Here is a 25256-nt window from a genome sequence, read left to right on the forward strand (position 1 = left end):
CCGAGCTCCGCACGAGAATACGTGCGACGCGAGGTATCGAGAGGAGCGAGTAGCGACGAGGATGGTCCGAGGGGGTTTAGAAGAGGGGAGGAGTAAGGATGAGGAGAAATAGTCATTCGTCTCTCACGGCTATCCCCGACCGAAAATAGTCCGCGGTGAGTTCAGGGTAGTGGCTGTGTGCCGCGGGGGGTAGAGAGCGCGCATGAGATTGCGACACTTACCGAAGGCTGTTGCGGTGCAGCAGGGCGCAATATGTCAGCTGACTTGACGCGCGACCGATCCCAATTCTGCGTCACTATTCCACATAATTCTCAGCGGAACATTCGGCCACTCACGCTCGCAAATGAATCCCGCCTCTTCGCGGAACCGATTGCCCGCCTCGCGTTTCACACTGTTTCACAATACGCGCGCGGATACGAGAGGAGGTGGAGGAAGATAGAGATAGAGCGAAAAAGAATTGAAGAGGAATTAAACGGGACGCAGGGGGGGGAGGGCGAAAGGAATTACGAAAGGGATGATTTACCGACGACGATTACTAGCGATAACGACGACGGCACGAACGGTCCTTTACCGGAGAAGAACTCTTCTTCACACCCAACTCTCTTCGAGTCTCGTCTATTTCAGTCTACTCGAGAGAGGAAACAGACCACCAAAGCTTCGGGCACGAGAACGAATACTGCTGATGTGACTGACGTAAAGTTAGATCTCTTTTGCTCTCTCCCCTCCACACTCCGTCCGAGCGTGCCGTACGCAGCCGAATGATCACGAATTCACCCGAGAGAGGATCGCGAATCACGTGATTCATAGATGGATAACTCGGACGATCGGCGCTCGTGTGGACAAATCACCAATGCGTCGATTGGTCGATGACTAGGGAATAATTGAAATTGCCTGACGTCCTTTAGCCAACACCCAATCAGTGAGCTCGACAAAACTGATGGTCGTAAAGGGGAATATCGACCTCAAGTTGGCAATCGTGTTTGTGGCATACGCCACACGCTTGTATCGGTTATGATCGTTCATTTAAACGTGATGCCGAATTGTGCCGACTCTCGTAGTTTTCGTCAATTTTCGCTGTATAGATTACTGATAAAAAGATCAAAGTTGCATTAGAAGAGTCGCCGAGTGCGGACGCAATATTTTTTTAAGTTTCTGACGAAATTATCGACTTTTGTGGTCGCTTCCAACAAATATTTGTATCTGCTTCAAACACTTTGATTCTACTTCTGATAGAATAAGCCACCGGGATAGTAAGAGCCAGCTCTTTCATCACTGAGGGAATTGGAGAAGATTAATGAAAAGATGATTGTTTCCACATGCCGTGACTGGTTGCTGAAATGTAATTGTTATTTACACTTGCACGTAATGCTGTGAGCTGTAGCCGCTTAGTAGGTTAACCAAATCGACGTTCATCGGAGTGTGACAGTTGAGATTGGATAATACGTGAGTTTATCACAACTGAAACGAAGATGAATACGCCGCAATCGAATAAGAAGAATAAGAAGGTAGGGAGAAGCAGAATAGGCGTACCCAATGAAAGCGCGAGTCCTACAAACGCAGAGACACTCAGCAGCCAAGAGGCAGCAAAATATGTTTTGGTATGAATAAACATAAGACCTGTTTTTTTTTTGTTACTGCACTGGACTGCACTAAAAGCTGCGATATGCTTTTGTATCTTACTATTTATTTTTGCCTTTTCTCCTGTTTCTTTGTTTTCTATCACCCAAAGGTTTCTTTGCATTGTTTGCACTTTTTGTGTCTAGAATCTTTCTCTCTCTTCAGTGCCCAAATATATATTTATCTCGTTTTTAAGTACAAAAATTTTTGAACGAAAAGATCTTGAGATAAAAATTGACAAACTTTGGAAGAGACATAAGAAACACGATTGGACAAAATGAATCACAAAGAGGAAACAGGCAAGAAGTAAAAAATAAGGAACAGAAAGTACAGAGCATATGTTGATCTTAAAGTTTAATCTATGACGTGCTTCTTGTTTCTTGCTTTTTATCACTTTACATCACTCTTGCTTTTTTGCCTTCTATCCTGTTTTTTTGTTTTCTATTAATTTTTGCCGCTTGTTTCTTTGTTTTCTGTTGCCTAAGATGAAAGTTGAAACTTCAGACAAAACAAGAAACACTAAACAAAATACATGATTTGCTGCATTTAGTAGAGAAAACAGCTTTGCAACTGTTGTAAAAACTGTTTTAATATGATTGATCTTACCCTTAAGTCCAGATCTACAATAGGTTTTTAAGCCTTAAGCTATAAAAAATTGACCTACAGTCGAATACGAGGAGAATAATTAATCGTGATCCATCCATTTTTTATGGCTTAAGGCTTAAAAATCTACTGTAGATCTGGGTAATCTTTAACTAGACTAAATGTATAAATCAATCATACTACATATTTCGACATTTAAATCCAACGAAGAACTAAAGGCAAGAATCAGTCATATTAAAGAAATACCGAGTGCTCATTGATACATTTTCTCTGCAGAATGCAGCTATTATCAACAAAACAGTCACAAAGAAAGAAACAAGCAAGAAACAGAAAGCAAAAAGTACACATTATAGATTAATCTTCAAACTTTTTCTTGTTTTTGTTGTCTTGTTTGTTTATATATTTCATTTTAAGTACAAGTGTATATTTAACTGCAAAGAACAGTTCTACAACTACCTAATTTAACGTATTTTTGGAACTTTATACAGAATTCAAAATTTTCTCTCCACTAGTAAAAGTTAAAGTAAAAAAGTATTTGTTTTAATGCGGAATTAAATCTCAAGTTGCATGCAAATAGCTAGTTCAAGTGTTCAGATGAATAAAATTTTGAAAGTACAAATTGGATGGATTAAATATATTAATCTCAATTATTGTTTAATTTATTATTTTAATAATAAAATATACACCCTCTCTCTCTCTCTCTCTCTCTCTCTCTCTCTCTCTCTCTATTTTATAAAGAACCTCGCACTAATCCTGTGTAAAATGGATCCCAGTCAAATTGGCTGAAATTTGACTATAATGTAGATCATGATGTCCTGATCAAAAGTCCTCATAGGCAGGACGTCCAAAAATGGACAGTTTTTGAGATATTGGAAATCAAATGTTGGAATTTAACCATATTTCCAATATTTAACATTCAACTTATCTCAAAAACTGTCCATTTTTGGACCTTGTGGCCATGACTTTTGATCAGGACATCATGATCTACATTATAATAAAATTTCAGCCAATTTAACTGGGATCCATTTTACATAAGATTAGTGTGGGGTCTTTTTAGCATTAAAAGTATATAAGTTATTAAATAATTTAACTCATATTTCTGTATGTATTTCTAACAAGCAAACAATTGTTCAGAATTATTTGCATTGATAATATGATATACTTTGATATTTAAGGTAAATCCCATAGGAGAAGATGGAAATAAATCAATTAAGTTGGCTATCTTAGATGCAATTCCTATAATTTCTATGGATTCGAGTATGTTTGATGAAAAAATGCAGAAAAGTAACGCAGTATCACTGGAAAAAGAAAAAGAAGACAAGAACATTCTTACTACTTTACCCATTGCCTTTGTTAAAGCAATAGAAGGCTATGAGAATCAATTAGGAGAGGCTAAGCCACTTCCAAATTCTTATATTAGATTTATGGAGCGTAGTGGTGAAGAACTCGATGGTAAAATATTTTTTTTATTTATATAATATAATGTCATAATATTCAAATGTTGCTTAATTATATTTTACAGTATTTTTTTCATTAATTAAGTAAATCTATAATATTCATTTTTGTACCTCTCAGATATCATATTATTATTAATATGTTATAAAATGTTAAGTTCTTACTGTAATATTCATTTTCTACATATTATTGTTGCTATCATTTGAAATATTATTTTGACAGGAGAAGTAGAATATGATTTGGATGAAGAAGACAGTGCATGGCTTTCTATTGTTAATGAAAGAAGATTGGCTTCTGGATTAACACCCCCGTTGGAACCTGATACATTTGAGCTGTTGATGGACAGATTAGAGAAAGAGTCGTATTTCCAGCAGCAAACTAATGGCGGAGGAGGTACTGCTGCAGATGAAGATGCAGTATGTTGCATTTGCATGGACGGAGAGTGTCAGAATAGTAATGCAATTCTGTTTTGTGATATGTGTAATCTTGCTGTTCATCAAGATTGTTATGGTGTACCATATATACCTGAAGGACAATGGTTGTGTAGAAGGTGCTTACAAAGCCCATCCAGGGCAGTAGATTGCATCCTCTGTCCGAACAGGGGTGGTGCTTTCAAACAGACTGATCGTCCTGCGACATGGGCTCATGTAGTATGCGCTCTATGGATACCAGAAGTAAGATTTGCTAACACTGTATTTTTGGAACCGATCGACAGTATAGAGAGTATACCACAAGCTCGTTGGAAGCTTACGTGCTACATATGCAAGCGCAAAGGAGCTGGCGCGTGCATTCAGTGTCACAAGAGCAACTGTTACTCAGCATTCCATGTGACTTGTGCTCAGCAAGCTGGTCTATGCATGCGTATGAGAACGGTACAGCCAACTAATGGTGAACCAATGTTGGTGCAAAAAACAGCTTTCTGTGAAACACATACACCGCCCGATTATCAGCCTTCTACGAATCCTGTGGATGCGCGAAGGAGAGCAATAGCTAACAAGAAGAGCACATCAGCGCCTGTTATTTCCATTCCAACCATACCACCCGAGAGGATCAGGGAAATTGCTAGGTAATATAATAATTTTATTTTGATTTATATACGATAATGGTTATAGTAAATACAATTTGAACATACTGTATAATAAAACTATTTTAATGAATTGTTAGATTTATACTTATTATTTGATTTAATCAGTTTAGCGGAAGGGATACCAAAAAGAAGCCAATTAATACAACGTCTCATTGCTTATTGGACACTGAAACGGCAATATAGAAACGGTGTTCCACTTCTTAGAAGATTGCAAAGTTCTCATCCACAATCTAGACCACCTACACTTGGAGAACATCCCTCTTCGCCGACGCATGATGGTGAATTGCGAGGAGAATTGTACCGTCATCTTAAATATTGGCAGTGTCTACGTCAAGATTTGGAACGTGCACGATTGCTATGTGAATTAGTACGGAAGCGTGAAAAATTAAAAAAAGAATTATTCAAAGTGTTAGTATAGTTATGACACAGTATAGTTCTGAATAATATAGACATCGGTTTCATTGGTAAAAATTGACATTAACCCTCAAATACTGAGATTGGTCCGTGGAATCACGCGAAAAAAACATAACACTATATCTGTTTTTATTAAAGTACTTTCATAAAGACTGATTTATGATGGTTTAATTAATAAAACATAGTTTTATAAAATTCTTGTGTTTTTATTTCAGCTGTTTTGAATCAATGTCCCAGGGACCAACTTCAGTAAAAGTGTCACTACTTTTTACCTCAGTACTTAGTAAGATAGAAAGATAAACCTATACAGATTATTAGAAAAAACTTAATACTGTTTTATAATGCTAATTTATATACGCATCATAATTTATATACGCATCATAATTTATATACGCATCATAATTTATATACGCATCATAAAATATATTTCTTTTTAAATATTAATTTTAAGAAAAATTGATTGCAGAAAAGAAAAGTGTTTATGGCTTCAATTGCGACCATTTGAAAGTGTTTTACGTACGTTGTTAGAAGCTATAAAAGCGAAAGATACAAATGATGTATTTGGGCAACCAGTTAATATCAAAGAAGTCCCAGATTATCTCGAAATAGTATCACATCCTATGGATCTCTCTACTATGCAGGTAATAATTTTACATTACATTTGTTTATGTTTATACTTGTTAAAATATATTTCGTGATTCCATTACCTCATCAAAATATAATCTATAAATATAATCTAATTATAATGTCATATTTTTCATTACAGGTAAAATTAGAAAAGCATGAATACCACTCACTGTCGGCTTTGGAGACCGATTTCAATTTAATGGTGAGCAATTGCCTAGCATATAATCGGAAAGATACCATGTTTTATCGAGCAGGAATGAAAATGAAAGAACAAGGTGGAGCTTTGATAGAACAGACTCGCAAAGACTTTCCTGAGATTAATCCAGCCTCTGAACCCGAACAAGTCGGTTCTAAATCTAGAAAGAGAGAAAGATCGAATCGTAATCGTGTGGAAACAGAATCACAGTCCAATGAGAAGGAAATTGGCGGGGGTGTAAATAGGAGAACAGCAGTATTGTTCACTCGCAAAGCTAGAGCGCGTAATGCTAAAAGCAGTCAAATGTTTCTTCCGGAAGATGATAAAAAGAAACAAAGTGATAGTTTTAAAATATATAGGTAATTACACCCACACACAAGATATTTTTTAATAATGCTTTTTTTCTAATGTTTGTAATTGGCTTATATTAATAAATTTGTGTTATAAAAACTTGTGTACACAATTAATACTTGTAGGAGTGGAACAATGGATAGTGATGTGGGTGAAGGAGAAAGTCAATCATCGAGTTGTAGTAGTTGCCCCACGAGTAGATCCACCTCTCCTGATCCAGAAGAGCAGAAGCAACGACAAGAGATTACTGATACAAAAAAAGAAAACGAAACTAAACAAACGAGCACTGGTAGCGGCTTAGAAGCTTTGCAGCTCGTATGGGCTAAATGTCGTGGATATCCTTGGTATCCAGCCTTAATCATTGATCCTAATACACCTCGAGGCACTATACATAAAGGGGTGCCGATTCCAGCACCACCTGATGATGTTCTGGCGCTTGCAGATAATTACAAAGAACCAGTTTTTCTTGTGCTTTTCTTTGATACAAAGCGCACATGGTAATTATTCGTAAATGTAGAACCATATAAAATATTTAATATGCCTTTTTAGTGAGAGTAAAAGAAATAATAAATTTTAATTCCGATTTTTAAAAATTATATCAATTAAAAAATTGAAAACAAACTTTGATAGAAAATATTTCCATTTTCAATCAAAAGTATTCTATTTATTATACATACATACAAATATTTTTCGTATATACATGTTTTTATATGTATTTATACATATATGTATGTTCAGTACATTATATATATATATATATATATATATATGATACAATAAATTTGTTAACCGCATGGAGAAATAATCTCAAAGCAGGAAGGTACAGACTCTGCAATTTTGTAAAATAAATATTTTTTAATTTTATAAAAGCAAACATGTAATTTACAAACAGTAAAAATATTCAATTTTATAAACGCGAACATAAGTGACAAATAGTGAAAATATTACGTTTTTCAGGCAATGGCTGCCAGGTGAGAAATTAGAAAAACTTGGCGTATCACACGAAGTGGACGAAGCAAAATTAATCGAATCGCGTAAACCTACGGACAGAAAAGCCGTAAAGAAAGCTTATCAAGAAGCTTTACATTATCGTAAACAAACACATAACGCGGTAGTAGACAGTACGTCCACTGGATAAATATTGTAAATATAATAGAGAATAAAATGTGTAAGTATAATCTAAAAATTTTTTAAATTATATAATAAAGAATTATGTAAAATATAAATGTATAATTAAATAGTAATTTATAATATATAAAATATATAATTCAAAAAGATTGGAATATATTTTGAACCACAATGATTAAATATTATAATCATTTCGCTAATATCAATACATATATAATTAAAGGTTTACAGTGTTTTATTACAGTATTTTATTTTACTTTACAATTAGCTACATGTGGAAGCTACATATGTTGATTACACAATTGTACATCGTTATCTTCTAAAAATTAAAATTCACATCCATAATTAAATATTTTATGTTATGAAAAAAATCTTTTTTATATTTCTAATTGTAAGATATAATGATGCAATTGTGTAATTGACATACAGTTTTCGAGTTTACCTAAGCTATATGTTTTATAATCTTTTTTCGACATAAAATATACATCCAAAATATATTACAAATTTAATTGATTTGATAGTCTTGATATTCAGCATAATAATAATAATAACAATATTTCTGAAAAGTTATAAGTATATATAAATATTTTTATCAATTAGTTATTATAAAATTTCATTATTGTATAAAACCGTAAATTATTGTATCTATTCACGAAAACAAAATTTGAAAATATATAGGTTTTTATATATTAATATTGTACAAAATGTTATTGTATAAATTACATCGAGAACATGATGTTGCAAATGCTTTGAAGTATTTAGTCAATTACTTACAAGGGAGATGTCAAATTCTGATTTTAATGAAACTTTGTGAACTTGTAGCTTACATAAAGAAACAAATTTAGAAAATATCAGTTGGGGCGGAAAAACGGTTTGAAGGGATGAAATTACCCCTTACGTGTACAGCGGTTTTCAGCTTTTTCCGTTATATCTCGAAAACTTCGAGATATCAAAAAATGTTTTATACAAAAGTTTTACAACAAAATTAGCTGTATTCATTCGCGTCAATATTTTTTAAAAATATTTTCAAAATTTTTGGAAAAAAATTATTAAATAATTATTTTCAAAAAATATTATTGGCGTGTATAAAAAGAGGTAATTTTATTGTAAAACTTTTGTATGAAACGTTTTTTAATAAAAAGTTTTCAAGATATAGAGGAGAAAGCTCAAAATCACTTTACATATATGAGGCCTGATTTCAACTTTTTAAAAAAATTATTATTTTTTTAAATATTTATGATAGAGGTAATTTTATTATAAAGCTATTTGTAAGTAGTTTTCTATCACAAGAAAATGATAAAATAATATTTCCACATCACCTATCATGAGGTAGATAAAGCATAGTACGCTTTTTTATAATGGTTTTCCCAGTAGGCAATACTTTGGTACATGTCATTTAAAAAATGTGTTTAAAAAGATGTATTATTATTATTACCTAAAAATATATTCGCGCGAGTAATATTTAAAAATACTTACTAAAATATTGTAAAATTACAATATCCTTCTCATTTTCTTCTTCCTGAAAGTAGTAATATTGGAAATAAGACAAATTAACATAGCGGTTAGTCGTCAGTTTTTCTGTCCTCTGCTTTTAAACATTCAATATTAGTATATCCCACTTTATACAAATATAATCTCGCAAATCTGATTGTAGTTCAATCCATCCACGAGAAAACCGTCAATGTGGTTGCGGCAATATGTAATTTCGGCACTCTGTTTAATGCCATGTTTATTGCACCACATACTGTTACTGGTTAAAACGTTTTGAATATCGAGTTCTCGATCGCGAACTATAAGAGGGAATGAAGAACAATACTTCATGTTTATACAATACAAATGTCGTTTAGACGTAATGACTGATGCTAAGGAGCAACGCTTATTATATAGTAAAAATGTATATCATTTATTTAGGAGATGTATGTGATTTATTTGTGAGATACCATTTATGAAAAAGAATCCTGGTAAAAATATTATATCGGTCAGAAGTACACGAGAAAACATCTTATGATATAACAAATTGTAAATAAGAAAAATTAATATTGAATGATAGTAATCAAATCTAATGAGAAGAACATAAACATTCTTATCCGTTATACTTATCGCTCTCATACTTATCAAATGATGTAGTGCTTGATTAATATAATTAACGTATCAGTAGCGTTATTTTTATATCACATATGGTGTACATGTTCAATTAATATTATTAATTAACGTGACAGCGTCATTTTTATATCAAGTTTATATCAAATATAATGTACATGTATGTGTGATATAAGATACATGCCTAATATGTAAAAGTGATATAGTGATATCACTTGATATTACTATATAAATCACAAAGATCTTGCAATAATTTCAGTATAAAGCATAATTAGCAAAAATAACGAATAATTCAAGTGCAAAGTCAAAGTTAAACAGTGCAAATCGTTAAAATGATACAAGTGAATCCTGCAAATATTCTCAATATATTAATTATCTTTTTTCAAGTTTCAAAAATTCCCTAGAAACACCTGTAAACGTTAAAGAAATTGAATTACGCGATGTGATAAAGGATATTATACACTCTTCAACGAATGAAATGTCATATGGTATTCATACTGATACTACGTTAGAATTTGAAAATTATTGGGAATCAAACTTACTTGATGCAGATTTTGTCGAGAATGATGAAATGGAAATACTTGAAGAAGATGAAGACGATGATCAAGCAAAAGATAGTCGTATTTCAGAAGAACGAGAAATTGTTAAGGGGATGCTGGAGTGACAGTCGAAGTTAATTAAGATTGATAGTACAGACTTTTTTAAATTCCAAATTCGACAATAGTGACATCTTTCATTCATTTCTTATACTTATTATATATCGTTGTGTCTTGCTCGAACGCATTCATCTGTCCTTATCTAACATATTGCAACGCCATTTCTTAGAAAGAGATCAACTAAAATACTGCTCGGTTTCATGGCTTCACGTCAATTTCACTCGTAATATACCAACGAAATTTTCAGTGACTCTTTTCTCTTATACTAAAGCCCCTACCTCGTTTCTGAAAGCATAGAATTGTTCTTCGAGGTTTTCTGTAGGCTGCTGGTTATTTATTTTAATCGGGTAAAATCTGAAACTCTTATATGCAGCACATATTGTGACGAGTTGACTGCAGGAGCCGGTGACAAAACTACAATTTTTAATTTTCTTTCATTTTTTGTATTAAATTGTAGTTGGCAGCCTGCGTTGTTATCGATACTTTAATTGTGGAGAAGGACTTTTCAATCCATAAACATAATTAAGAGAAAAGAGTCTTTAAAAATTAATGGTAAAACAGGACACTCCAGCATCCCCTTAACGCACGTACAACTATCTTCTCCGCGATTTCATAATCTTTTTAAATATGTCTAGTCTAAGAGTGGATACATCGAAGAACGGTCATCACAATTCGAAACTCCAGTAGATTTTTATTTCTGCGGAAAGGATATTCAAGAAAATAGCAACCCTGTTCCTTGAGTTTTAAATAACATTTTATTATCTTTTTACTTCCATGTGTATCAAAATGTTAATCAATCCATTTCTACATATAGTTAATTTTAACATAAACAACATTCATATTAACGTATGTAACTAATAAAATAAATTAGAATCAAATTAAAACATCTTCTTGAGTTAAATTATTTATAAGTACATTATTTTAGTTAAATTAATAACATATTGAAGAAAATAAGGAGAAAGATATTGTATATTGTTAATTTTACAATATTTTAGTAAGCATTTTTTAAATATTACTCGCGCGAATATATTTTTATGTGATAATAATATTTTTTTTAAACACATTTTTTAAATGACATGTCCCAAAATATTCCATGGAGGAAGGACAGTATTTGGAATTCGCGTATAAAAAAATGAAAGTGGAATAGGCCTATTGGGGAAACCACTATAAAAAAAGCACACTATGCTATCTACATCATGATAGGTAGTGTGAAAATAATAGCATTTTATCATTTTCTTGTGACAGAAATCTACTTACAAGTAGTTTTATAATAAAATTACCTCTATCATAAATAATTTAAAAAATAATCATTTTTTTAAAAAGTTCTGAAAATTGTTGCCAACATAGAGTTTGAACTTCAAACTTTGAAGGGCCTTATGTATGAAACGATTTTCAGTTTTCTCTACTATATTTCGAAAACTATTCAAGATATAAGAAAATGTTTTATACAAAAGTTTTTCAATAAAATTACCTTATTTATTCACGTCAATGATATTTTTTTAGAATAATTATTTAATAATTTTTTTTCGAAAATTTTGAAAAATTATTTAAAAATTTATTATTAACGCGAATGAATACAGCTAATTTTGTTGTAAAACTTTTGTATAAAACATTTTTTAATATCTTGAATAGAAAAAAGCTGAACACCGCTGTACACGTAAGGAGTGGTTTCATCCCTTCAAACCATTTTTCCGCCCCAACTGATATTTTCTAATTTCATCTCTTTATGTGAGTTCACAAAGTTGGATTAAAATCAGAATTTGATATCTCGCGAGGTTCCCTTGTTAGTAAAATTCTTTCTTCTAACTGATAAATTATGTTTCGAAGCATTTATAGTAAGACTTTAACCGTCAATTAAAAGATTTTTAGACCAATGCAAATTTTTTTATAAAATGTACATAAATTTTACAAATCTTATTAAAACACAAGAAAGAGAAACTAGAAAGTTATAATTATAATTTTCTTTTTATGGAAAGTTCTATAGAAGTTCATGTATATGAACTTCAAAATTTATGTACATAAAAATCACATGGAATAAATAAATCGTCTACGTAGAAAAATATAAATTTTGTTAACCTTAGAAAAATTTGTTAAACTCATTTTAAACACAATGTAGGTTAAACCGTGGTAACAATGTAAAACAATATAGTTAAAAAGGCATATTGTGGCATATTGTGCGGCAAACGCCGGTTGTGGATGGTTAAATTATTTTGTATTTTGATATATTACAATTGAATATATTATTGGATAATATTTATGTCATAATGATTGTAATCAAACAATCAACCGAACAAACAAGATGCCAACTCTCTGGCTGCTGTTCGCCGCTCTGTGGCTTTGTTTGAGTAACTGTGGGCACCCTTTGCTCTGTCAAAGAAAGAAAGGAATGAGATCATATAAGAGAGAACAAAAAATTAATTGTCAATCTCACAGAAATGTAACTCGTGTACATGTCGAGATTCATGTTCAAGAACAAACTCTTATAAAGATTCCAAGTCACTGGATAGGCAGATATACAGGAAAATGTGAAACACACTATTTCTTTTGGGGATCATACACACATAATACCTGGCGTATCTCCAATAAATTGGAAATATCAAGCATAAATGATGTATTAGGTGGCTTTTGTACAGAGGCCACTTACCAAACACCCCTTCTTCAACATCCAGATCCAGTTTGCAAGTATGCATGGTTAAAAGAAACAATCACAGACACATCATACTGCATATCAACCACTGTTTTTAAAGCAGAAGGGCATCCCCTATCATCGGAAGAAGAAGCTTTTGATGAGAATAAGATTTACAAAGGATATGCTCAAACTGTAACTGGTGCCATTGTCACCTGAGATCCCTCTGTAGATATTGAAGACTGATAAAAGATATGTTCCTCGTTTTAAAGGTGAAGGCTTGTTGAATCATCAACTCTTAATAATGGAAAAAATCCAGACAAATTACATCTTTATTATATCTAAAAAAACATTTTTTATAAAATTATATTACATTTATATATAAAAAAAAAACCAATCAATTAATCAACACTTCAAAAGAAAAAAACCGAAGAAAACACAACCCAAACGGAAAGACCAAGAAAAAAGGAGGAACCAGACAGCACATCAAAATGAATGACCACATTGAAGAGCTTCTTCAAGAGGGCCCTCCTGAAGAAAGAAGACCAATATTTAGAAAGGACAGACATCTGTCCTCAGCATTAATAACCTCAGAGATAGAATATCTCCTAACACATAAGAACAATCCTCGAGCTCTAAAAAGAGAACACAGGGATCTTTTACAACATGTAGAGGAGAAGCATGCTCTTATAAAGGACAGTGCGGGATTTATACCTTGATTTATGAAGGAATGGTCAAACATGCAAAACCAAAATACTTCTGTTCAAGAACTTAACACGGCTCTTAGGTGGCTCATCATGCTTTGAGAATATCCGTTTATGACTATTTGAGAAAGGAAATCAATCTTACTCCACCTGTCAATGAGGAGTTATTCACTTTATATAAGGTAAAAAAATGCTTCAATGATGCTTTTACAGAGATGTTTTCTACTTTCACAAAACATACACCCTGGGAAAATACAAATGTGATGCTTATGGAAACCTACACCTGGTATGGACTAATATGAATCATTGTTGGTTAGTCACTCTCACATAACTTGTATTAGGGATGTAATAAATTCATGGTTTAGTATAATATTATACAGTTTAATTTATGACAATAAATATCCCTCTTTTAGCTTATACAAAGAGGTTTCAGATACTCTACAAATGGGTAGAGATCTTATTATAACAGAAATGACTGCTTACGCTCTTATCAAAATGTGGCCCTTCCTCGTTATAGCCAGCATCCTCAGAGATACAGAACACAAAACATCCCTTTTTAGAACTCTTGAAGAGGGAACAAAAGAATTTTGGCATACAGCATTTTATAAAAATGCAACAGCAACAATATGTGGTAATATTCATGTTCAACTTAAATTAGTTAACTGGCCTATGGAAATGCTTTGAACATCCAAACATAAGTATAAATGAGAGTGTAAATAACTGGATAAGCAAAGGTGGTATTTGTGAATCAGGATGTGAGATCATAGTAAATATCATAGTTTGTGTCTTCCGTTTGGAATTTTGTCGTCAATACTACAAGCAACACAAAAGATGGCCTGTTCTTCAGATAGATGAAAGAACAAGCAAGAGGATAAGATTAAACTATACGGGGAATACATGGAATGAAAATCCAAATAATCCCTGGAGGTCAAGTGACTTTGAGAATATACGTCTGAAGAAAAATTTTGATTTTGATTATCATGTAGAAACAGCAGATCTTCTCTCTGACAAGTTTATTATACCCGAGAACAGGGCTATGGAGGAAATCATAACATTGTCTTTTGTGAATCTGGCTGAATTTAGTAGACTTTCTCTTTACTCTTATTTCTAAAATCTTTTGTTTTCTATTGCTCAGTTTATGACAATCTTTTTTTGAAAAAAAAATATTTCAGTGAAGTTTTAGAGGGTCTCTCCAAAAATCCATATGACGTCTTAATAAATCACTTTCAAAGGTGTGGTCATTTTAAGGCTTTAAGAAGCTTGTTAAAGAGCCCCAAAAAAATCCTGTACACAAAGGAAGAGGCCCGAACACTTTTATACAACATATTGAATAATATTTGTATCAATATTCAATTGTAATGTATCAAAATACAAAATAATTTAGCCATCCACAACCGGCGTTCGTGGTGTATTCCTTTTTAATTCATTTTAAACATTTTAAATCTAATCTATGCTGAGTCTGAAGCGCAAAATATTAAATTGAATTTTATTCTTAAAAATGTGAAAATTGATCACGTTTAATAGCGATTGATGATGCAAGAACATTTAAATTTGAATTTATCAAAATTTATAAATTGATAAATTTATTAATTTTAATTATAACTTTGTAAAGGCATTATAAATACAATTGTTTTTTGTTGTTAATCTTGTTTACCATCTCGCTTTGAAACGTATTCAGTAAGTTCTTTAGCGTACATGTCGAGCCGTTGTGTCATCTAAAAGATACATTAAACAAAATAAACAAAGTAGAATTTGAACAGTTTAAGGTATAAAAAAGAATTTTCAGAATATATATTTCGATAAAATATATATTCCTTGTCACAATCATATTTTAATAACAATACATTCAAATCTCTGTGCGTTTCTTTTCAAACAATTCGTTTTTTCGAGTAAATTTTAAGTACATAATTTTATTATGTGAATTCCGTTCACTAAATATCTACAGCATTATTACTTAATGTTTTCTTGAATTACAAGTATTAATGTATTTTCATCACGCGTGCACGTAATGTAGCCCATAACGCAACGCTTTTGCGTGGGAAAAATAGCCGATAATTCAAGCCGTTGAATTATTTCTCTAACCCCACGCAGAAGCGTTGAATTAAAGAAAATAGCGCCACGTTGCAGCGAGACTAGTGAATTAACGCAACGCAGTGGTAACGCTCGTACAAATAACAACACGGAGTGCATAATAAAAAACGAACATTTACTGTAATCGAAAATAAAGACACAGACTTATCCACTCCATCTAAAATTATTCGTATTAATATCTCTAATTGCAATAACATAAATTTAAATATTTCAAATTGTAATAATCTCACAATTATAATTGAAAATAATGAGCAATAAAGAATTTTGTATTGTTAAATATTTATCTACGAAATGTTTTTAATTTTTTTTTGTGGGGGGGGGCTGCGCCCACCCGAACCCTCCCCTTCCTGCGCACTGTCCCATATGACTTTATAATTATATAGCATATTACTAGCACAGTGCACTCGTGATGAAAAATAGTATGTGCACCCTGTGTGGTGTAATTGCCTATTGCGCAACGCGGGCGCGCATGTCGCCAACGGCGCCCGCGTTGCGCAATAGACAACTAAACCCCACTCGTTACACAATGTACTGTTGCCAAACTTATTGCCATGATGATTTTATACATTATTCTATACATACAACGAATAATAAGAGAATATGAAACACTCACCCTATATCCCCAAATATCTTTCACATGTCGACACATATTGAGGTCCAATTCTCCAACGAGAAGTCCATCTTTGTGCCGATTTAGACTTGGAGTTCGCGAGCCATCAGGAGCAGTAATATAGCTAGAGCCATAAAAGAATCCAAAGTCGTTGTGCGCTGGTTTTCCATCACCAGAAGTAAATTTATTTGCAAAATGCTCGGTTCCTACGCGATTAATAGCACAAGTATAATAACTATTTGCTATCGCGGCGCATCTTGCTTCGATTGGCCATAAATGTTCTGATAATCCTTGAATAGTTGCAGATGGATTAAAAACAATCTAAAAAATATAAAGGAGATTATATGATCGAGAAATCCGGATAAGATTATATATCAATTAGATTATGAAATTATAAAAGTTGTAAAACGATAAATTTTTCCTCTAAAAAAAAATCAATTTCAAATTTTATAAGAAATAACATTGCACGCCAAATTTATTTATTATCTTATTTAGAAACGCTTAATAATCTATGCCTTACCTCCGCTCCATTTAAGCCAAACATCAACCAGTTCAATGGATGATGACGTCCGTAACATATATTAATCGCGATGCGTGCAAAGGGAGTGTCGAACACTGGATGTCCTGTGTTACCTTCCATGTAGTAAGTCGATTCGTTAAAATCCCCGATACGAGGAATATGATTCTTTCTGTGTTTCCCAAGAACTGTACCATCTGTGTTGATCACCACGCAGGTGTTCCAGATAGTATCACCGTCAGCAGAATCTCTCTCCAAAATCGGCGATACTATTACCATGTTGTATTTTTTAGCGAGCTCAGCCAAAAACACAGTCGTAGATCCCGTTTCAGCATCCTCAGCAAACTCGCACCATGGGTACTTTTCCCTCGTGCAAAAAGCAAACGGCATAGCTGCAATAATCGTATAGGTCTATTATTATATAAATTTATATATTGCATATATAATAAAATTATAATATTATACAATTTCATAACTATATATATTATATATAACTAATGGATTTTTCACATACGCCATGCTTCTTGGAGACATAGAATGTTAACGTTGTATTGAGCTGCTTGTACAATATATGATTTAATTTTATTATGTATTGCATCTCGTTGATTTTGAATAGGATCCGTTGTTGGTGCTACTATGCTATGTTGAATCAGTCCAACGCGAACTAGACGTGGGGCACGAAGCTCTTCATGGACTCGACTAAGCATCTGCCATCCTTTTACTTCAAAATTTTTATCTTCATATTCTATACCCAATGGACTAAAAATAATACGGTGTATTGCTTAAACTTTTCAACGTCAAATAAAACTTATATTGTGCATAACTTAAATCTAACTTTGTGTTTTACAAAATTATATTTTATCAAGAACTCTACATTATATATTTCTTGTATTCTCTAATCAAGTATACATTCAATACATTATAAATATGCGTTAAGCAAACAAATTGCTATAACTAAATACTTTTTATTGTGATCAAATAGTTATAAGATTAATATTTGCAAAATAAAAACATACACATCTTTATTCGCAAAGTTTAATATTTATATTTTTAATCAGTATTTTTTAAATAAATGTTCTTATATAAGTGATATATACATAGATAGAAAAAGATATATATTTTGCAATATAAAATCTTACGTAGATGGATGCCCATATAAAATACGTTTCACTTCAGCCAATTTATTCTGTGGTATATATTGCTCCAAAATTTGTTCCACAGTTTCAGTCATGATTGCTACCTTCCTGGCTTGCTTTCTGACTGAATAATCTTGAAGCTTGAGGTTTTGTAAATGCGATAGCACTTCTCCCCACTGTCACATCTACCAAAGCAGTAAAAACAAGATTAGACAACATGGGAGACAAACATCTGAAGGACATTACAGACATTTGTGAAATTTAAAAAGATCTTTATGTTACGTTATAATTGTAATATTATTACACATTATGATATTGTATATGTTAGAACATCTGTTGAACACAAACTAACAGTAACATCAATATTATATAATTTCCTATTAAAAAATGTTACATATAACATATGTTACGTTTATATTGTTGACTGAAAAATTAATATTTAAGTCAAAATAATGTTAATTTTTGTTCAGCAGGGTGTTTCATATTGATAACAAAATGAATTTATTTTATTCAAAAAAAGAAAAAATTTTATTTATTACAAAATAATATAAATGTATGTACATACATTGGGAAAGAATTATATACAAACATATAGGATGTTTCTATTTGATGAAACAAATCCACAGAAATATTTTTTTATCTTTGTTAGAATGGAATTGTCAAAAAAGATAAAACGACGTTTGTGTAATGTGTCGACTTGATTGTATCAGCAAATAAAAAGCATATATAAAAAAAACATATAAAAAGATATATGAAAAGATATAATATGGTAGTGTCTCGGCACTAATTTATAAGTATATATAAGCATTTCATTGCTTACATATGTAGAATGGGAAAATACATTCTGTAGAATAAGAATTATATGAATGTAATGATCAGAATTTGTTATCTCGCAGAGTGATTAATTTTTATTATATGTAAGGTAATATGTTATTATGGAAGCTTTCCATTTTGTGACACAAGTCGACACAAACATCATTTTATCTTTCTTGACATTTCATAAATAACAAAGATAGAAGAATACTAATTATATCAGCTTGTGTCAACAAATGGAAAGCATCCTATGTTTACAATTTGTTACAATGTAGTTACAATTTTTAATAGTAGAACTGGATATTAATTGAAGAATACTTATCGCATAATAGTGAAAAACACGTACAGAATTTTTATGGCAGAAGGTGGTGCAAGCTTATCTTATCTGTACGATTTGATGTGTGAGAACATGTGCGAATGATACGTGACATATGATTGGTAAAAATAGATCGTAACAAGAATTTTAAAATTTTCATTCGTCACGTGCTGTAAGATGGCAGAAATATCGCATTATCTTGTGATAACTAGTCATGGTATACCATATTATGATAATGGGAAAATGAATCCGTCAAGTATGTAAAATGTTTTTGAGTTGTGTGTGTAATTAGTTCATTTATGACCAAAAAAATATGTACAAATGTTTAATTTATGTATTTTTTAGTTTAATACGGATATATTTGCTGTAGAAGTTTGATGTATAAAAGTGCACAACGGGTACATATAAGTACAGTTCAGAACTGTTCAGAAACGCGAAAGTACAAATCACATATAAGGTTAGCAGGATCACAGCTAATACCTGCATGCATTCGTGGCTGAAGTACAACAAAATTTATGAACAAAGTATTTGTAAACTTCTCAAAGAGTGAAATAATAAAAGTCCTTATTAAATGTAAACCGGGGAAAAAAAACTGATAGGATTGCATATTGCAAGACTGAAGGTTCTAATCTAGGTATATCTAACCTTATTTACAATACAATGATTTATTAACATTTATTAAAATAATGTCTAACATTTTTGCAATTTGTCCTTTTCAAAATCTTTAAGGTGCAAGACATAATTAGATAACATATACGTATTAATTGTATCGAAAGTTGGGCAGAAAGTCTCATAACGATGGCTGCGACAAGGGAAAAGCGTACAAACGCTGGCAATAAAATGGCAAGGTTGCTAAACGAAGAAGAGGAAGATGATTTTTACAAAACTACATATGGTGGCTTTGACGAAGTGGAACAGGATCACGATTACTTGTTTGTGGTTTTTATAATTTATTAATTTTATTACATTTATTCTTATTTCTCTATTACATTGATGTAACAAAAACTCATAATAAAGTGTATAAACGTTTGAATTTTAGGGAAGAAGATGAAGCTGAGGATGAAGTGGATTCGGACTTTAGCATTGATGAAAATGATGAGCCAGTTTCTGATACTGAACAAGAAGGACCGAAAAAGAAACGCAGATTAGTAACAAAAGCATATAAGGAACCTAAACCTGCCACGTTGCATACACATTCGGCACCTAAGGAGAAAAAAATAAAACAACAAAAACAAGAAAAGATTTGTGTAGATAGTATAGGTAACATAAATATTTAGCATATTAATATATTAAATGTTTTATATGGCATATTAATATATTAAATGTTTTCTTTTCAATATATCTACTTTATCATGTTATGTAGAAAGAAAATCAATTCGCCGCTCTACTGCTGCAAAGTCAGCAGCTACACAGAAACGTTTGCGTGAGAGAAATGAGGATCAGAGGCGAAAGGTGAAAGTTGTAAAGCATGATATATGGAAACCTACTCAGGAAGAATTATTGGAAGAAGCGTTACAAACAGAAGAGCTTAATTTGAAATCCTTAGGTATGTGTAAAACAAAATACATTTAATAACGTTCTTTATTTGGATATTTTCTCTTTCTTGAAGAAAATATAAATAAAATAAAAAATAAGATTAAATAAGAATATACCTTTAAGAAAGAGCTATAATTGTTCTACACTTGCAGAAAAGTATCAGAAACTAGAAAATGAAAAAAAGACTACAAGGACTGTGAGAAAAACGCATGTTGGACCAATGATTAGATACCAATCATTGTGTATGCCAGTTATGGTATTATCTGAAGTAAATGAAGAAGAAAAAATCAATGTTGAATGTGACGATGAGAAAAAAGGGAATTCTAATAATACAGGTTCTGACAGCTCTCAAAAAGAGAAGAGGTATATTTCATTTATTTAACTTTTTGTGATAAAATATAGAAGGTATAAATAAGAGATAAATCCAAAATAAGTTTTCAAAATACTGAATTTAATATATTGTAATTCCATTTAATAAATTTCAGTGAAACAGAGTCAAAAATAGATGGAAAAGATGATAATAAAGAGGGATCTGTAGATGCTCCCTCTGCTTCTACTAAAAAGATACATGGCGAAGAAACTGGGACATTTTATGAACGAACGTTTATTACTTTTGAAAACGAACAATCATATTCAGATGTATTTAAGAAATCGACACAACAAAGGCCGCCACTGAAACCTTTGTGTGCAATCACGCGGTAAAAAATGCTATTTAAAAGTTTCTTACATTTACAATTGCGTATTTCTACATTTTATTATTTATAAACAAATTAACCCTTAAATGCCTTTTCAGCATACTCTAGAGTCCGACCGAAACCACATTTTGACTTTCGGCTGAAATCGAAAACGAATATTCGGTTGTTATTCAATTTCGGTCGAAATCAGAACTGAAACTTAGATAAGTCTCACTAAGAAAGAGAAAGAGAAGTTAACGGAATCACATTTTATTCGGCCGAAATCGACATTTTTGAATTAATTTTACAGAGACCGTATGATTTTTTCAGAAATCTTGACAAATTCATACTCTAAAAACAAGATTTTATTAAATTATGTAACTGTAATAATATAATAATATTGCATTCTTAATTTTTAAAGAAATCAAATCACAGTTATTATTATCAGGATCACATCAAAGTTTGTACTCAAATTGTCTTAAGCTTAATCAATGAGTTAATAATTAAAATTGAACATTTGTTTTTTAAACGCTCATCGGCGCGTTGCCAACCTAAACTGATTAAAACCGAAACCGAAATTTCGGTCGGACTCTATACTCTACTTTTTTTCCAATGCTTTTTCATTGCTTATCTTTTTTATCAATAAAGATATATATACGCGTAGCTTAGCGCCGAGATACTACCAGTGTCTCCAGATTTGATATCATTATATTTCTTAATTCTAGTGATTTGTTCTATTTGACTTAAAAAGTAATTTATTTATTTATTTTTTAAGACTTTTTATTACATTGATCCAAATAATAAGATCATATAAATTTGAACAGCAGGATTAATGTTTGGCGTTTTGATTAAAAAAAAATTGTTTACAATACCTTTACACATTTTTATGAAAGTTATAAGCGATCGAATTGAATTGAATATATCATATCCAAGTGTATTGGTTTCCTGTAGCATTTAAGGGTTAATGTTATAATGTAGCATTTAAAAAAATTAAAAATTTTTTGAATTGATAGGTTGGCTGCTAAGTATTTAGATCCTATGACACAATTACCGTATAAAAATGTACAGACCTTTCGATTGCTTCGAGAAGCATATTATCAGCAGTTAGAAGGTCGGACTGATCTTAACGATGCCTCTCAAAGTCCAGAATTATCACGATGGCTTGAATGGCGACAGAAAAATCATAGTAATTCTCAGAGGAACACTATTCGTCTGGAGTCAGCATCTTTACCCGTGTCTTCATAATCTTTTGCTTTATAAGTAATGTAAGTAATTTAAGATTAAAAATGTTAGTTTTTTAATAATAACAGTTTTTGTTATTTCTGTGATCCGCCAAATTAAGCTTTAATTATAAATTAAATTTTAAACGTAAAATAAGCTTTGTTATGTATATGTAATAAAGTCCACTAACACTATCTTTATAAAATATCTAATTTATTTTCATGCATTTTTTTTAATGCTGATTGTGTATATAATATATAAATTATAACACTATAAATTTATAACAAGTTACAAATTAAAAATATAAGATTGAATATTTTGTATGTCTATACATATATGTATAGAAATATTTTTCATATATTACAGTTTTATGACTTGAGGACATTTTTTTATACATGAAATAATTTCAGCAATTATACAATATTTCTATATTGCATAAAATAATTATATATATAAAACATATTTGTTTCTCAATTAGTTCCTTTTCTTTACATCGGTAACAAATTATATTCCATAGGGAGCAGTAAAATTATTTCTATCATAAATGTTATCACAACGTAAAAATGGGAGTCATATTACTTATGTCAAGCATTTATGGATACATTCAATTTAATCATTTATCTTAAAAGCAAGTTTGGTATTTTATTAATAAAATAACGAAATACAAGGCATTATTAATAATCTATTGTTATAGAATAGATGTAATATCTTTCCGTATTTAACTGAGGGTGAAACAATCTTATATCTTAAATCATATTTTTCTGCTGTATGTATATATATATAAAATTTATTCTACTTAGTTTAAAGGAAATTATTATTTGCCTTTCCTAAGTTTTGTAGCTTGTGGCCTACGGATACAGAATAACTCAAAAATATCTGTAGAAAACTATGGTCACTTTGACATCGCTTATACATATTACAGTTCTGAGTTTCATGTTGTGTGTGTATGTGTGTATATGTTTATAACAAAGTAATAAGCCCGCTATATCAAATGGTAATAATATTTGTGATGATTATCTTACCATTTTTAAGATTGCTTCGAGAAGCAATGGATTCCTCATTTCTTACAACGGATATATATATATATATATATATATATATATATATGTGTGTGTATATATATATATATATATATCGCGATAATATAAATTATACACGCTATAAATCAAGTTAAACGCACGCACGATGCACTATAATTATCTTGCATTATTTTGCTTTTTTAAATTATCTTCCTAAAGATTATTGTAAGTGATAAATTTCAAACCGTTGATTTTTCATGTAATCCATCGAGAAGTAGACTTCGATTTGTCAATACCTTACTCACTCTCTATTTTATTTAGGATACAATAAAAGCTCGTGAGACGTTAACGTATTATACATATTACAGCCACACAGAAAGCAACATCTTTTAGGGTTTTGAAAAACGCCTACTCTATACAGCTTTCTTTATATAATTGTCCTTATATAATTTTATCCGGTAAGAAGTTTGGAAAGACCCATGTAAAAATAAAGTAATCCCAAAGCATGTAGTGCCCAAGCTTGTACAGACTAGTACTATTATTTACGAAGAGCCGAGAGTGAGCAACGAGAAAAGACTATCTCAAGCTGTTTTTACCTCCTTTTTCATCATACGCCTTGTAAGCCTATTATTATATTTGTTTTCTTCTATATGCAGTGCATGATAGTATTTATTCATGATATTTCATTGCATATACGATCATAAACTGTTCACATACTCACGATCACGCTACGCGTTAAGAAGTCATTTATATATATATGTATATATATATGTATTACAAAGAAGCAGTAATATAACATTTATTTATATTATAACATAATTTATATCGTGACAGATAGAGAGACAAACAGAGAGAGTAAAGATGATCTTTTTTCGCGGACAGAATGGTGCGCATGTATTCGCGCTTACAGCATCATACAATCTTTTACTTTTATCGTTTATCCTTACTTGATTATTTCCACGAACATGTAATGCATACTCGTATATGGATTGATGGATACCCTCTCTCGCACTGATAAGGATAAAACTTAACATACGAGATTACATGCTTTCGCACATAGTCTTAACTCTCGTTCTGTTATGCACCTGTTATATCTACCGCCAACTAGTACTCCCACTTTTTTCTCCTCCGTGTGACTGCTTCTGTAAAACAAAATTACACAATTCTTTATGACACTTAAACTATAAGCAATAATTTCAAGGTATACTTAATTAGTAAAAACAACAATTATTGTTCTATGATTGATTATACATTTATTTCTAATAAAAACATTATAAATAAAATCGTGACATAAACTTTAAAATATATTTAATGATTTTAAAAATGTTGTATTCTGAAATATATATATATATATATATATTTCAGAATACATTTCTGAAATCATTAAATATATTTTAAAGTTTATGTCACATATGCCCCTTAATTGATAAGTGGCATAAGTCCAAAATTAGGAAAAATGAGTTTGTTATAGAAGTAGAAAATATCAAGAATGTTTGTTTTATCTATTAATTTAATTTACTTTTATTTTGTTTTTATGTTCATAAAAAATAAAAATCAATTTTACATCATAAATAATGTGACCGTAAAAAAAGCTGGACTTAAGTCACTATTCCAGCTTTTTTTGTAGTCACTTTATTTATGATGTAAAATTAATTTTTATATTTTATGGATATAAAAATAAAATAAAAGTAAATTAAATTGATAAATAAAACAACCATTCTTAATACTTTCTATTTCTACGATAAACGCATTTTTCCTA

General features: G+C 31.1%; 5 protein-coding genes across 5 annotated transcripts in view; 2 read left to right on the forward strand and 3 right to left on the reverse strand.

The window, feature by feature from the left end:
- Positions 1-682, reverse strand: part of drn (zinc finger AN1-type doctor no) — a 25800-nt gene extending 25118 nt beyond the window's left edge. Inside the window, exon 1 of the mRNA XM_018518462.1 lies at positions 222-682. The gene's annotated coding sequence lies outside the window, so the exon portion shown is untranslated. The remainder of the gene's footprint in view (positions 1-221) is intronic.
- A 362-nt stretch (positions 683-1044) lies between these two features.
- Br140 (bromodomain-containing protein 140) lies at positions 1045-7550 on the forward strand. The gene is made up of 8 exons (XM_018518394.1): positions 1045-1598; positions 3396-3672; positions 3898-4741; positions 4868-5170; positions 5643-5817; positions 5943-6358; positions 6476-6847; positions 7308-7550. The coding sequence occupies exons 1-8, from the start codon at positions 1470-1472 to the stop codon at positions 7486-7488; spliced, it is 2697 nt and encodes an 898-aa protein (XP_018373896.1). The 5' UTR covers positions 1045-1469; the 3' UTR covers positions 7489-7550.
- Positions 7551-15186: 7636 nt separating this feature from the next.
- Positions 15187-19155, reverse strand: pyd3 (beta-ureidopropionase pyd3). Its single transcript, XM_018518397.1, has 6 exons — positions 19078-19155; positions 17922-18103; positions 17297-17541; positions 16786-17174; positions 16269-16586; positions 15187-15279 (listed from the first exon to the last, which is right to left on the reverse strand). The coding sequence occupies exons 2-6, from the start codon at positions 18011-18013 to the stop codon at positions 15205-15207; spliced, it is 1119 nt and encodes a 372-aa protein (XP_018373899.1). The 5' UTR covers positions 18014-18103; positions 19078-19155; the 3' UTR covers positions 15187-15204.
- Positions 19156-19432: 277 nt separating this feature from the next.
- Positions 19433-22586, forward strand: YL-1 (Vacuolar protein sorting-associated protein YL-1). The gene is made up of 7 exons (XM_018518398.1): positions 19433-19681; positions 19777-19979; positions 20087-20307; positions 20411-20593; positions 20736-20946; positions 21069-21281; positions 22271-22586. Exons 2-7 carry the CDS (start codon positions 19846-19848, stop codon positions 22500-22502), a joined length of 1194 nt encoding a protein of 397 aa, XP_018373900.1. The 5' UTR covers positions 19433-19681; positions 19777-19845; the 3' UTR covers positions 22503-22586.
- Positions 22587-24309: 1723 nt separating this feature from the next.
- Rab11 (RAS oncogene family member Rab11) overlaps positions 24310-25256 on the reverse strand; it is a 7260-nt gene continuing 6313 nt past the window's right edge. The window contains exon 5 of the mRNA XM_018518485.1: positions 24310-24639. The gene's annotated coding sequence lies outside the window, so the exon portion shown is untranslated. The remainder of the gene's footprint in view (positions 24640-25256) is intronic.

Source organism: Trachymyrmex cornetzi, unplaced genomic scaffold, assembly GCF_001594075.2.
Source record: "Trachymyrmex cornetzi isolate Tcor2-1 unplaced genomic scaffold, Tcor1.1 scaffold75, whole genome shotgun sequence".
NCBI classification, from domain to species: Eukaryota; Metazoa; Arthropoda; class Insecta; order Hymenoptera; family Formicidae; genus Trachymyrmex; species Trachymyrmex cornetzi.

Coding starts and splice junctions, on each gene's coding strand:
- Br140 (XM_018518394.1), top strand. CDS start 1,470: ATGAATACGCCGCAATCGAATAAGAAGAATAAGAAGGTAGGGAGAAGC. Junction 3,673..3,897: donor TAGTGGTGAAGAACTCGATG/GTAAAATATTTT, acceptor TTATTTTGACAG/GAGAAGTAGAATATGATTTG. Junction 4,742..4,867: donor AGGATCAGGGAAATTGCTAG/GTAATATAATAA, acceptor TGATTTAATCAG/TTTAGCGGAAGGGATACCAA.
- pyd3 (XM_018518397.1), bottom strand. CDS start 18,013: ATGACTGAAACTGTGGAACAAATTTTGGAGCAATATATACCACAGAAT. Junction 16,587..16,785: donor TTGGCTTAAATGGAGCGGAG/GTAAGGCATAGA, acceptor TATATTTTTTAG/ATTGTTTTTAATCCATCTGC. Junction 15,280..16,268: donor AAGATATTTGGGGATATAGG/GTGAGTGTTTCA, acceptor TGTATCTTTTAG/ATGACACAACGGCTCGACAT.
- YL-1 (XM_018518398.1), top strand. CDS start 19,846: ATGGCTGCGACAAGGGAAAAGCGTACAAACGCTGGCAATAAAATGGCA. Junction 20,308..20,410: donor GATTTGTGTAGATAGTATAG/GTAACATAAATA, acceptor CATGTTATGTAG/AAAGAAAATCAATTCGCCGC. Junction 20,594..20,735: donor GCTTAATTTGAAATCCTTAG/GTATGTGTAAAA, acceptor CTACACTTGCAG/AAAAGTATCAGAAACTAGAA.